Raw genomic sequence first — 15,209 nt, 5'->3', positions numbered from 1 at the left:
AAAACTATGCTTAGATGTGAAGCGAATCGCTATTGAATTTCATTCATAGCCGAATAGAGTCTGTCAAAACATTTTTAACTCAGGGTTGATAAGATTTGTTAGTGAACAAATAAAACAATGAATTTTTATTTAAAACTGGCGGTCATCGACGTAATACTCCTGTAAATGTTATGCAGATCAAAATAGATTTCAGTTAGTGTTCATGTTCCTTGTATTACATTACGGATATACGTTTTACAGTTCTCAAATTTCCATACTACGATGTTGACTCGTTATTGTAATAATGCAAGCGATTAAGTATCTTTGTAATTATATCACTGACTAATCTCATGTATATGTCAAATAATAATTTGCTATAAATGTATGGCATCTGTATCTTAGGTTGGAGTGGTGGAGAAGCGATGAAATTTACACCCTGTGCAATTCAAAATGCGCGTAACCCGCCAACGTGTGTCTTATTCAATAACATAACCATTATTACACACTTGCAAAAAACTTTGATACATAGAACATTAAAATAATACCAGGAGATACATCATATATAGTCAAAATAATAATAACCATTAATATTTATAAACTGTTTGTGCGAGTGAGATATCGCATTGCGTGAGGTGGAAAGTTTGTGTCATCAGTCCAAAGAATGGCAGCGTAGTGTTGTGGGTGTCTTGCTTAGTGCTAGCATATAATTTTACATTATGGCTTCCTCGGATTTTGTAACCGAGGTTGAAGTCCAACCCGAAATACAGGAAGTGGAAATAGAGGCAATTCCTGTTGACATGCCAGTGGAAAGTATGGAACAATACGATGGACAGCCAATAATCGCTCTTCAACAGTTGCCTGAACCTGGTCGGGAAGAAATTATATTTCAGACCCAAGAAGAAGTCGTTGGGGAACAGGAAATCCCCTACGAAATACCCGTGCCCGTAGCAAATGATGTGATGGTTGAGAGTTCGCCAGGGCCGTCGAAAAAATCACACAAGAAAGGTCAGAAAAGACGAATGAAAGAGATCGACGATTTCGCCACGATCGCTTCAGGTGGACAGAAATGGGAACAGAAGCAAGTCCAGATAAAAACCCTCGAAGGGGAATTTTCTGTAACCATGTGGTCTTCTGGTGTAGACGAAGGTAAGTTTTGCCCTCGGGTCTGGCAATCCCAGCTAAAATTTGCTAAGAATTGCATACCCAAGTACTCCCATCGGCCCACATCTTGTCAAACGAATTCTCACCTCAAAAATACATTTGGAGTCTTGTCCCGTTGATCGATAATCACTCCGTGTTAGCCTCTTTGTTGGAGGTTATGACAATTCTACTGTTAATTTTGACTGATATGTCATTGTGTTTATTGGGGGAGGGGGGGTTTGTTTTTGTTTTCGTTGGTCGGCCATAATACAGGGCGCAGCCATGTTAAAACTCAGAAGGAATATGGCGGAAAAGCCACAATGGCGGATCACCGCCATTGTAGGAAAGGAGCAAACGTACGCTCCTCTGGTTTTCGCCCCATTTTCCCTCAATATCTGATAATTCTGCCTTATTTACATCCTATTGGGATTTTACTGCCAATTGTGTATGTTGGCCCTGTAAGCTTTATGATAGAAATGCTCTGTTGGGTGATCCCGATGATGTACTCCCATTTCCTTGGCTGGCGATGTGTCACCTACATATTAAGGCTCACTCGCAATTATTAGCTTACAAACCATTTGTATTTTAGTTATCTGACACCATTGCCGTCCTAGTATTGATATACAGCATATGAGAAACGTTTATGACTGGATTCATGATTAAAGATGGAACGTCACTTTGTTTTTTATTCACATAATGTACTGTTAGACGACCTTGGTGTAGCCTATTGTGTGGTGGGTAGGGGTGTCCTAATTTGCTGTTTGTTTAGTTTAGCTAGACTATGTAAGCTCCGATGACTGGTAGCTAATGGCTGGTAGATTCTTGCAAATAGGACAGTATAACTATTCTTATTTCTAATTTAAAATTGGTTGTAAAGATTAGGGCTGTAAAAAACTTTTTAGGTATATATATATATATATATATATATATATATATATATATATATATATATATATATATATATATATCTATGTGTGTGTGTGTGTGTCTACAGTAAATCAGTTGACATGTAGTCCAGATATATAAAGGATAAATTTGTCTTTTTCATGATTGCAGAAAGTGAAAAGCTCTTTGTTCTCTGTAGTTTTAAGGGATCTAAAAATTATTTATATTTTCATTTAGAGTATAAATAAAAAGTTGAGCTTTGAATTGAATGATCTGTGTCATTAATCTGCAGAAGGAGCATACATACCATAATTATTTGACATCTCAAATATATCTTTTTGGCTTGCCCAAAACAAATTGAATTACTGATCGTGAATGTCAGTACATCTAAATATGTCATAAGTCAGAGAATTAGTATATTTTTGGAAATTTTATCCATTGTTTAACCCTTTTACCCCCAGGCTCTTTGGACATTTCCAACCCTTAACCCCCAAGGGGTTATTTTTTTCCCAGCACATTTTGCAGTATATTTTTTCAAATTGCTCTAACAGCCTTAATTTTTGTCATAGAGAGGTCAGGTTGGTCTCATTCTCTTGGAAAATGCCTGAATTTTTTAAAAAAAATTATAAAAAATATGAAAAAAAAAATTTTTATAGCATTTTTTTTTGCAAGGACGTACCGGTACGTCCATGGGGGTAAAGGAATGAGTTTTATGAAACGTACTAGTACGTCCTTTTTGGGGTAAAAGGGTTAATAAAACCTTAAACCTGCAGTTGTAGTCCTATTCCCCTGAGTCGTATTGCATATATAGTGTAGTCTTTGATATCGGTTTGATAAGTTGCCATCAGGCAACACCAGCACCAGCACTATATATTGGTTCTGGTTAGAGGATGGCATTTAATATAGCCCCCATGACAGCAGATTTTTCAGAAACTGCATACATCTATGATGTTTCTTTAATGAAAGTTCTTGGTTTGGATGGCTATAGTAGTTTTTTTTATACAAGATTTATAAATTTTTCTTCTAATATAACCTTTACACAACTGCTTTAACACATCACATAATTTTTTTTTTATATATATATTAGGGTATTCTTGTCTGTGATGACAAATATTGCATAGACATTTTTTGGACTGATACTTATAAGAGAAAGGGGGCTATAAGCCCAGGGACCCCAACCGGGAAAATAACCCAGTGAGGAAAGGAAAAAAGGGAAAATAAAATATTCTAAGAAGAGCAAGAACATTAGAATAAATATTGATTAAATGAACTATAAAGACATTAACATAACAAGAGGAAGAGAAATAAGATAGAATAGTGTGCCCGAGTGTACTCTTAAGCAAGAGAACTCTAACCCAAGACAGTGGAAGACCATGACACTACCCAAGACTAGAGAACAATGGTTTGATTTTGGAGTGTCCTTCTCCTAGAAGAGCTGCTTACCATAGCTAAAGAGTCTCTTCTACCCTTACCAAGAGTCAAGTAGCCACTGAACAATTACAGTGCAGTAGTTAACCCCTTGAGAGAAGATGAATTGTTTGGTAATCTCAGTGTTGTCAGGTGTATGAGGACAGAGGAGAATCTTTAAAGAAAAGGCTGACTATTCGGTGTATGTGTAGGCAAAGGCAAAGAACCGTAACCAGAGAAGGATTCCATGTAATCTGTGTGGCCAGTCAAAGGACCCCATAACACTCTAGCGGTAGTATCTTAGCGGGCGGATGGTGGCCTGGCCAACTTAATACCTAGCCCTTTGGGCTGTTTAAGGCCTGTTGCTTTTGAGGAGCTTGCATCTGTTCAGCATTTATCGACACTAGTTTAGGTTTACCCAGGTTTTGACTAAGTACCCTATATAGTTGGAAGTTCTTTATTTTTTGTATCTCTTGTTCTAAGTATTATCTGCAAAGACAAAACCTTCTTTCTCCATTAAGAATTGTCGACTGGTTACTTTTGCATAGCGAAAAACACTTTTTCTAATCACCTTTGAAGAGAGTCTGCTTTCACTAAAGCCAATATTTTTTCTCATTGCTACCAGCACTTTTTTGACAGTAGGAATTAACTTCCCATCGTAGAAACCAAGATTTAAGCCCTTGGGCTAATGGAACGCCTGGCCATCTCGCACATACACTCTGTCTTTAGATCTTAAGTTAATAACTCTCATGGAAAAGGTCAGGAGGTCAAATGCACCAGAAGGAGAATCAGTTGGCTAAGGGAAATAATATAGACAAAAATAAATGAATAAGATTAATGTATAACATTTTTGAAAATGAAGGATACCCTCATTATTACGATGATGCAATAGTTTTTTTCTTGAGGTTATCATCTCTTTTTAAATATTTAACTTAGCCGGTGAATATATAGCTGCAACTCTGTTGCTCGACAGACAAAAAACTGTACAAAAAAAACTCGCCAGCGATCGCTATACAGGTTGCGGGTGAGCCCATCAGCGCCAACTGTCGGCCAGATACCAAACTCCATGTAAACAAAGACTCAATTTTCTCTCTGTCGACGTGTCGACAAGACGTACTTTACTCGCTGTTGAAACCTGGAGTTTTTCCCATCATCTTTGGTGAAGTACTATATTCTGGTTTGAGCTTTCGCAGTGCAGGTGTTTTATCTTCATCTTAAATCTTGAACTCATTTTGGATAGATTTAATTTTTGGTGACAAAGAGAGTATGGACTTTCTTTGACTTTTAAATGGCCGACCCTTCCCTTAGACGGAAGTGTGTTTAGGCTTTTAGTAATTATCTTATCTATATATTTTATATCTCACCGCCTTTATTAGGCCTCTTCGATTAACTTTCCATTTATAATAAACATAAAAAAAAAAAAAAAAAAATTTAATGTTTTGTTTATATGCGACCTTTCCTGAGAGTAGGCGGTCCTAACTTGGAAACCGAAGTTAATCAACGTTGAGCCCTTTCAATTGTAAATAGCTTTTATAGAGCTAATGATTTAAAACTTTTTAAATGAAATATTTTATGAAAGAATTTCTTTGAATAGTCTTCGTACTGTTTTCAAAGATGAACTAACGTTTAGTTTATTTATGCTACGCAGTTTGCGCTCTATCGTTACGATAGAGAGAGAGTGTACTGTATCACGGTTTCACTTTGCAGAAAGAGTAAATCGATTCTGACGTTTTGTTCTTTCTTCTTTCAAAGCTTAAATGTTTTAAATTCTATTTTAAAGGAACTTTTTAATTGAAAAACCTTTCAGTTTTTTCCTTTGGTCAAATAACATGTTTTTTTGACGAAACTTAATTGGGCTCTTCTCTTAGGTGCGAAATCAAGAGAGAAAGAGAGAGAGATAGAGACGGAGGGAGAGAGAGGAGAGAAAACGTTCCGTTCAAGCGGGTAACGTTGTTCTCGAGTTACTCACGTCCCTAGTCTCTGTACGGGGAGAAAGGATAAAACGTTTTTAGTTTTATTCTCGTCCCCAGGCAATGTACGGTGAGAGATTGAAAACGTAGTTTTGAATGAACTAGTGTTTATTCTCTTCCCCAACCACTGATTTTTTTTTATCATAAAAGATGTTTACTGTTTTTTTGCTGGTATTAATGTGCTAGCATTATACGACTGATTTCGCATTTACTACCTTTTGATGAGGGTAGAATTGCGTGCTTCAGGTAGAAATCAGTAAAAGTTTCGATTTCAGTGAAATAAGTGCAAAACAGAAAATCGTAGTGATAAAGTGATATTGTGCAAAGTGTTACAGTGTTGCGTCCGAGGGTTCGTCTGTTCGTGCCTGTCGTTCACCTAGTCCGGGACCTCTTGCAAGCTCCCAAGCCCAGGGGAGAAGTAATGTCGTACGACTTATGGGTTCGAGAGGCCTTGATCAGCGAACAGACGTTTCCCTCTATGGTATCGGGTGTATCTTACCAAGATCTCCCCTACCATAAGGCGAGAGAGACGTTTTTCTCCTCGTCATCCGAAGGCTTTTCGCATAAGAAACCTGTAACAAGGTTTCGAGGCCCTTAAGCGAAAGTCAGTCCTTTCAGGACAGGTCCAGCGTCCTGGTTGCAGCCATTAGGACAGCTCTGACCCTATGCAGTCATCGGAAAACTGTTCGCTGCCTAACAAAAGCGTAACACAGACTCTGAGAGTCTTTTTTGTTGGCAAAGTGTTGCGGTCACAGACGTTACCCTCGTCTCTTACCGCAACCATTTCCGTTGATCCTTAATGGGTTGTACGGCAAGACATGCAGAATATGCTTGCCTCCCTTATGGAAGACTATTCTGCCGATTAGTCCGTTGAGTCTAGCCGTTTATCTCATCGATATCCTGGCTTTCAGCCAACCTAACGTTCCTTTGTGCATCCTGTTGACGTTGGCGTAGCTAAGTCACGTCAGTCAGGTTGTTTAGAACCACACTCGATGCGGTCTCGTGTGGATTTTCAGCCACATTTGGACGTTAGGCCACTTGCTGATGCTCCTGTTGACGTTCAGGACGTTCGCTAACAATCGGAGTTGACTTGTTTTGACGCTGTGCGTCAACCTCCGCATTCTAGAGTTGTTTTGACTGCTCAGTCTAGGCAGTCAAAGCAGTCTCGAGTGGACGCTGTGCGTCCTCACGCACCTGTTGTTGTTGACAGTTCATTTGTTGACAGTTCACAGACTGTCAAGCAGTTACATGACGTTGCGTCCTGGTCCGCTACTAATGCACCAGTGCGTGTGGACTCTGCCACCACGGTAGGTCTCTCCCTTGCTTGAGACTCAGCTTTTATTGGACAAGGTTCCTTTAGATGAGGAAGTTGCTGTTCCCCCTCCTACTGATATTCCCTTGAGGACTCTGTCAGACGGAGAGGAGCCTAAAGCTGCTTAGCCCTCTATGGACTTTAATTAAATCATGCTGATTTTTAAGGATCTTTGTCCGGATCTTTTTGTAACTGCTGCTCCTCGTTCGCCTAAACGTCAGAGCTTACACTAGGCCTAGCTACTTCGAAGCCGTTGTTTATAAGCTAGTGCTCTCTCGCTCTCCTAGAGAGCTTTACGTTTGCTAGGCGACTGGTTTATCACCAGGAGGAGTTTGGGGGATACAGCCTTTGCTTTCCCTTCTTTTAAACTGGCTTATAGAGCGAGAGTCTGATATGACACGAGAGAAGTTCTCGGCTTGGGAGTTCCTGCCTCTGCCCAGATAGACTTCTAAAATCTCGTAGACTCTCCCTGGCGCCTGGCCAGGAGACGCTCCAAGTTTTTTACAGGTCAACTTCACAGCTGTTTTCGAGCCTTTGAAGTTTTGCTGTACAATTGTGTCATGCATAAACAAGGCTTTCAGGGATGGAAAGCGGTACCGCCTCAGTCGCTAACCCCGTCTGTGGCCGCACCTGCTCCCGTAGACCCTAAATGGGCTTTGCTGCAAGACATGCAGTCCAAGCTTGCGTCCTTGATAGAGGACTTTAATGCGGAGAAGGTTTTTGCCGAACCTTCTGGCCAACAACCTTCCAACCGGTCGGTTTTGCGTCCTGTTGACGCTGAGGTAACCTTCTCGCGTCCACCAGTTGAGGGGGTTCCTCCACCGATGCGACCCAGTGTGGGTTGCCAGCCGCACGTTGACGTTAAGCGACGCTCGGAAGTGGTTGTTGACGTTCAGGACGTTCAACAACCATCAGAGGTGACTTGTTTTGACGCGGTGCGTCAACCTCAGCAACCCGGTATGGTGTTGACTGCACAACCCAGACGGTCTAGACAGTCTCGGGTTGACGCTGTGCTTCCTAGTGCACCCATGGTTGTTGACAGTTCACAGACTGTGCAGCAGTTCCATGACGTTGCGTCCGGCTCCGTCACGCATGCACCAGTGCGACCAGACTCAGCGAGCCAGACGTTGCCCACTCCGTTGCCGTTTCCTCATCAGTTTTCGGATGAGGAACTATCTGATGAGGACGTTGCTGAACAACAAGACGATCAGCCCCCAGAATAGATCAAGCCCTGCTATCCATCCAGAAGATGCTGAAGAAGGAACGCTGCTCAGTCAGGCTGTGGATGAGTCTGGTGGGGACGCTGTCATCCCTGGAACAGTTTGTATCACTAGGAAGACAACACCTCCGTCCTCTTCAATACCATCTGGCTTTTCACTGGAAAAAGGACAAGACGCTAGAAGCGGTCTCGATCCCGATTTCCGGAAAGATAAAGTCTTGTCTGACTTGGTGGAAGGACAATACCAACCTAAGAGAGGGTCTTTCCCTGGCTGTTCAGACTCCCCACCACGTTCTCTTCTCGGATGCATCGGACTTGGGCTGGGGCGCGACACTGGACGGTCGGGAATGCTCAGGTCTGTGGAACTCGAGTCAGAGGAGCATGCATATCAACTGCAAGGAGCTGTTGGCAGTTCATCTGGCCTTGAAAAGCTTTGAGTATCTCCTTCGAGGCAAAGTGGTGGAAGTAAACTCGGACAACACGACGGCCTTGGCGTACATCTCCAAACAAGGAGGTACCCACTCACTGACGTTGTACGAGATTGCAAGGGACCTGCTCATCTGGTCAAAAGGTCAAGACATCTCCCTAGTAACGAGGTTCATCCAAGGCGACTTGAACGTCATAGCAGATTGTCTCAGTCGGAAAGGGCAAGTAATTCCAACCGAATGGACCCTCCACAAGGATGTGTGCAAGAGACTTTGGGCCACTTGGGGTAAACCATCCATAGATCTCTTTGCAACCTCGCTGACCAAGAGGCTTCCAATCTATTGCTCTCCAGTCTCGGACCCAGCAGCAATACATATAGATGCTTTCCTCTTAGATTGGTCACATCTGGATCTCTACGCATTCCCACCGTTCAAGATTGTCAACAAGGTACTGCAGAAGTTCGCCTCTCACGAAGGGACAAGGTTGACGTTAGTTGCTCCCCTCTGGCCCGCGAGAGAATGGTTCACCGAGATACTTCGATGGTTAGTAGACGTTCCCAGAAGTCTTTCTCTAAGGGTAGACCTTCTACGTCAGCCACACGTAAAGAAGGTACTCCAAAGCCTCCACGCTCTTCGTCTGACTGCCTTCAGACTATCGAAAGACTCAGGAGCTAGAGGCTTTTCGAAGGAGGCAGCCAGTGCGATTGCTAGAGCAAGGAGAGCGTCTACCATTAGAGTCTACCAATCGAAGTGGGAAGTCTTCCGAGACTGGTGCAAGTCAGTTTCTGTATCCTCGACCAGTACCTCTGTAGCTCAAATAGCTGATTTTCTCTTATACCTGAGAAAAGGACGATCCCTTTCAGCTCCCACTATCAAGGGCTACAGAAGCATGTTGGCATCGGTCTTCCGGCATAGCGGCTTAGATCTTTCCAACATAAAGATCTGCAAGACCTCCTTAAGTCTTTTGAGACCACCAAGGAGCGTCGTTTGGCTACCCCTGGATGGAATTTAGACGTGGTACTAAGATTCCTCATGTCAGACAGGTTGGAGCCGTTACAATCAGCCTCCCTGAAAGATCTCACTCTTAAGACTCTTTTCCTGGTATGCTTAGCCTCGGCTAAAAGAGTCAGTGAGATTCATGCCTTCAGCAAGAACATCGGATTTTCGTCGGAAAAAGCCACTTGTTCGCTGCAACTTGGTTTTCTAGCCAAAAATGAGCTGCCTTCTCGGCCTTGGCCTAAATCTTTCGATATTCCCAGCTTATCGGAGATCGTAGGCAATGAACTAGAAAGAGTCTTATGCCCTGTTAGAGCTCTTAAGTTCTATTTAAAGCGTACTAAACCTTTACGAGGCCAATCTGAAGCTTTATGGTGTTCAGTTAAGAAACCATCCTTGCCCATATCAAAGAATGCTTGGTCAGACTTTATCAGATTGTTCATACGAGAATCTCATTCACATCTGAGTGAGGAAGACCGAACTTTCCTTAAGGTGAAGACGCACGAAGTTAGAGCTGTAGCAACTTCCGTGGCCTTTAAGCAAGATATATCTCTGCAAAGTATAATGGACGCAACCTATTGGAGAAGCAAGTCAGTGTTCGCGTCATTTTACTTGAAAGATGTCCAGTCTTTTTACGAGAACTGCTACACACTGGGACCATTCGTAGCAGCGAGTGCAGTAGTGGGTGAGGGCTCAACCACTACAATTCCCTAATTCCATATCCTTTTAATCTGTCTCTTGAAATGCTGTTTTTTATGGGTTGTCTGGAAGGCTAAGAAGCCTTTCGCATCCTGGTTGATTTGGGGGTTGGTCAAAGTCATTTCTTGAGAGCGCCCAGATTAGGGGTTTGATGAGGTCCTGTTGTATGGGTTGCAGCCCTTGATACTTCAGCTCCTAGGGGTCTGTCAGCATCCTAAGAGGATCGCGAGGCTCCGTAAGGAAGACGTACTTATAAGGCAGAGTAATCGTCTAAGTCGACTTCCTTACCAGGTACCTATTTATTTTGTTTCTGTTATTTTGATAACTTCTAAAATGAAATAAAAACTCTTAGCTCATAAGATGTAAACATATTTAACTGGGGTCTACCCACCACCCTGGGTGTGAATCAGCTATATATTCACCGGCTAAGTTAAATATTTAAAAATGATATTTTAATTATAAAATAAATTTTTGAATATACTTACCTGGTGAATATAAATTAAACGACCCTCCCTTCCTCCCCAATAGAGACGCAGTGGGATGAGGAGAAAATTGAGTCTTTGTTTACATGGAGTTTGGTATCTGGCCGACAGTTGGCGCTGATGGGCACACCCGCAACCTGTATAGCGATCGCTGGCGAGTTTTTTTTGTACAGTTTTTTGTCTGTCGAGCAACAGAGTTGCAGCTATATATTCACCGGGTAAGTATATTCAAAAATTTATTTTATAATTAAAATATCATTTCTTAAAAGGAGCATTACAATGGTTAGATGCTTAATCTGCTTTTGAGGATAAGCCAATAAGGTTCCCTTCTTAGAGGTATTAGATGTTCACAGAAGTTTGAGTTTGACACAAAGTATTCTGTTGGTAATTTTGTTGATTCACTTAAGAATTTGGGTTCTTCTACTGAAGAGGAATTGTGTGTATGTACTGTAAATATAAAATATATATGTACCGTATACTGTGTAAAATATTTGGGAACCAAAAAGAATCAAATTTAACTTGCAATGCCACCTTATATTAATTCAGATTTAGGAAAATGAGTATGCATTACTTTAAAGATTTAATACTTGATTATATAATTATGTAGAGCATTATAAACTACAAAGAGCATATAAAGATTAAATTCTGTTTTTAAAGTGCAAAACCAGAGAAAATTACAAACTATATTTTGTATGTGGAGAAAATGGACAAATCTATGCATGTCAAGCAGTTGCATGTAATGTCCAAGAGAGGCTTTAGATACCTTGGGAAACAAAGCTCTGGATAAGTGGTGATTCTCGATCCATGTATGTACAATACTTCTGTGCTTTCTATCTTGTGGAATAATTGCAAGTCAAATTATTTTGGTACAAGTTAAGGTTATATTCTTTTGCATGTTTAGGTGAACTAATGGAGATTATCATGGCTGCGTTGGCAATTAGGCCCAAGCTCCTTAAATGGTAAGATATTGACTTTAAACATATTTTTATTACTCCCGAGGGTAAGGATTAAAAGGAAGTAAACATGGTCACTTCCAGCCCAGTAATTTGGCAACGATGAGGGAAACACCTAATCACTCAAATTTTTAAGAAGCTTAGGTTTTATAGATAAGATTTGAATTTGTTTATAATTGTTTCTATCTTCAATAAATAGATTTAATATCTGTAGTATTTTCCCCTCCCTAAAATTTATTTGGACCACCTCTGTAAGAGTTGAGATTGACTCATTGAGCTGATAAAACTCATCGTTTTAATAAAAGTAATTGGTAGGCCAGACCACTGATAAATCTAATAAATGTAACGGTAAATACATCTTGCAGTAGATACTGTACTATATGTACTGGTTTATTTCATTATTCTTTGTAAATACCAAACAAGAATGTATTGTACAGTACATGTAATCTAAAAATTCTTTCAAATTGCAGATGACCTCAGTAATCCAGAACCTGATCCGGATTACACCGAATATATGGCTGGGTCCAATAAAAAATTTGCCGGTATACCTGGGGTTGACCTATCTGACCCAAAACAACTTGCAGAATTTGCAAAAATAAAGCCAAAGAAGTCCAGTGCTGACGATATAGCGAGAACTATTGCGTGTCCGCACAAGGTAAGTACCGTATTGTGTATTTTTTTTCTTTTTTTCTTTATAAATTAAGTAGTAAATATCCCAATTGCAGTTTGTTCTTACATGGATAAAATCTCTCGTCCTTCAATAGTAGTAGGATTTCATCGAAGCTTGAAATTTTGCTGTTAAAATTTATAACGAGGTGTCAATAGTTATTGGTAGGTAGGAGGGGAAGCCCCGCCCCCATGCCAGCTCACTGAGAAGCCACTTTGACTTTAGCCCCCAAATAGCACGGATGTACTTTCAGTGTCCCAAACTTGGCCTATTAAATTTTTCCTTTTTACAGATTGTTCGTGCTCCTCATATTGGATAAACCACAAGTAGGCATGCATTCTTTCCCTGGATCTATGAGCCAGACAATATGGATCCCCTTTCTTTATGTCCTTCTTACAAGGGGCATGACTACTCACAGTCATCCCCCTGTGAGGTATGTATTGAGTGACCGTCCTCCAAATGGCATGAGTTCGGAATGAAGGGTAAGAATCTCTTGATGGCAAAGAAATCCACTTGTTCTCCCCTTTCCCTTCCTGGAGCAAAAGCTTCTGATCCTTCTCCATTGCCCTCTTCCAGGGGAATGTAAAGGAGGAGGACAGCATTGAATTAACTCTTGGGCAAGCCCAGAACTAGACAGCATAATTGGCTTCCCTTAGAAGAGCAGGTATCCTTTCTCCTCGGGGTCAACCCAGTGTTATGGTTTTATGTAATGACACAGGCAGTGACAGCACCCCAAGAATGCTCTTGCCCTTTCTTAAGGTTGGAGAGTAATTTGTCTAAGAGATTGTTACTAGCCTTAGCTTCCTCTAAAGCAAGTCTTCTCCGATTGGCCCTGTTTTGTCTGACTCACCAGTGGACTAAGCCCTTGGTGTGAACCCCTCTATCCTGTTTTCCCTTGAAGACAAAGTAGATTAACTATCCTCGTTACCATCATCATTTGTGAAGTTGCTTCAGGGAAGGAAGTGCCTGTGGTCCCCCCCCTCCTCATTCTAGCCCTGTTTTGTCTGACTCACCAATGGACTAAACCTTTGATGTGACTGCCTCCGTTCTGTTTTTCCCTGAAGGCCCACTAGATTAACTATCCTCACTCTCAGAGGTGCCATCATCTTTTGTGAAGTCACCATAGGTAAAGAAGCACTTGTGCCCTCCTTTACCTATCAGCCCTTTTCCAGTTACGTTTTCATCTGCTAGAGAGTCGCCCAATTTTGATAGTCGATAGTCTTTCTAAGACGAAAAGGAGAGATTCCCTTCAACAAAAGGATGTTGCTGCTCCTCCAAGGAATCCTCCTGCTGTCAAGAGGCATAATACTATATCCTCAGAGGAAGAGTCACGTAACAGCTAGAGCACACTTACCTGTGCACAAGTGCACACACTCATCAGTTGCGCATAAACCTGCTCACACACTTGGCATGTTTATGAGCCTCCTTATGTTCGTGTGCTCATGGTGAGAAATCTCTAGTTTGTGGTCACTCCTATCAGTGAGTACTCACCTGTTTGCGAATGGGCCGTCATCTTAGAGCGAATTCTTCAGACTTGGAGAAGTCACCTGTGCGTGTGCACTCATTGCTATGGATATCCACCTGTTCGAGTGTAGCCAATGAAATTGTGGTTGTTTCAACACAGAGACTTACCTCGAACTAATTTCTTAGGAGGTACCTGGAATCTTCTCTCAACCGACCAGAGTTTTGTGTAGTTTACCCTACTTCCCGTTTTCTGTGAGGACTACCCCAGTCGTAAGGATACGTGCCCTGAGGCTAGTCCCGAGCCAGGTCACTTGTTAGCTTGGGTCTCGCTCCTTAGTAAGTTCTCTGGTCGTGTCGTGATACCATCCCGCCACTCTCCATTCTCTGTGCGACCCTTTGTGTCCCCGACTCGTGTGTCCCACGTGGTTTCCGAGTGGTATCCCTGTGCTTTCCCTTGTGTTCTCGTGTGTTTGCTTGATTCCCTTGAGCTTTCCCAAGTGTATTCCTTATCCTTTCCCTGCGTTCCTGTGTCTTGCGGTATTGTGTTGTGAATTATGGAACAGGCCCACCGTTGTCCTGGGCCTAGAGCCGGGAAGTCGTGTGGAGCGTTTTTATCCAAGCCGGAGGTTGACCCGCATTCCCTTTGCTCTTCCTGTAGGGGTAAAGTGTGCTCCCCGGCAGATACGTGCCCGGAGTGTGTGTCTTGGAGTGAGATCCAGTGGGTTCGTTTTAGTACGAAAAAGAAGTAGTCCACTAAACGATCCCCCAGGAAGGCGAGCATCTCTTCGCCCTTGACATCGCCAGGAGGGAAGTCTGATGGTGTTTCTGTTCCTTCTTCCCCTACCAAGAGTAGGGGACGAGGTAAGTCCGTTGCGGGGAAGAAGCCGGTTGCTCTTCCCCAGAAGTCTGATCTTCGTGATGTGGGGGTTGCTGAATCTTCGCAGGCAAGTGGGGGGCCTGAAGGTGCTTTTACTGGGGGTCTTGGAGAGACTGCCCTTGTGCATGGAGGGCATGTCTCCTCTGATGACCCCATGTGGGGTAATAATGTCCCTGTCTCTTCGCCCGCTTCATGGGCCTGTGTTTCAGGTACCTCGGCAGCTGATGGCACCCAAGATAAGATGGACTCGACGGTAGCGGAGCCCTTCGGATGGAGGCTCCCGAAAACTCCAGGATGGAAGATGGCCTTGGTTCCTGGTTCCCCAGCGTGGTGCGGCCGACCTCCCTCCCAGCCCCTCTGTCGGCGGTTCCTGACATGTTTTTACAACCTTCCACCTCCGGAACCCAACAGATCACGAAGACCTCCGTTCCCCATGTGCCTACCCGTCGGTCGGGTTATGCAGAGTCGTCGGAGTCTTCAGCGGCGGGTTCATCGTTCTCTTCGGAGGGAGAAGCGCGGAGGAGGCGCCGTCGGAGGAGGGATAGAGCCAGGAGCAGGTGTTCCCATTCGAGGTCGCGTTCGAGGTCGAGGTATTGTAGAAGACGTTCCAGGTCCCCGAGGATGAAATACAGGAGGAGTAGGTCCCCCAAAGAAGAATGGGTCCTCGTCCCCCGCATGAGGCTCGAGGACTTCACTGCTTTCCCGAGTTCTCCAAGTCGGCGGTCCAGAGACAG

General features: G+C 42.8%; 1 protein-coding gene across 4 annotated transcripts in view; it reads left to right on the top strand.

Moving 5' to 3' along the window:
* The first annotated feature begins 607 nt into the window (after positions 1-607).
* LOC137620673 (transcriptional repressor protein YY1-like) overlaps positions 608-15,209 on the top strand; it is an 88,637-nt gene continuing 74,035 nt past the window's right edge. Inside the window, exons 1-2 of one of the 4 annotated variants that reach the window (XM_068351017.1) lie at positions 608-1,125; positions 11,938-12,122. In XM_068351017.1, coding sequence (XP_068207118.1) covers positions 696-1,125; positions 11,938-12,122 — 615 coding nt within the window. In that variant the 5' untranslated portion in view covers positions 608-695. The remainder of the gene's footprint in view (positions 1,126-11,937; positions 12,123-15,209) is intronic. The other 3 variants (XM_068351019.1, XR_011040092.1, XM_068351018.1) reach the window with 3 other exon arrangements.

The sequence above is a fragment of the Palaemon carinicauda genome, chromosome 27 (assembly GCF_036898095.1).
Source record: "Palaemon carinicauda isolate YSFRI2023 chromosome 27, ASM3689809v2, whole genome shotgun sequence".
Taxonomy (NCBI): domain Eukaryota; kingdom Metazoa; phylum Arthropoda; class Malacostraca; order Decapoda; family Palaemonidae; genus Palaemon; species Palaemon carinicauda.
This window is presented reverse-complemented; position numbering and strand designations above follow the sequence as displayed.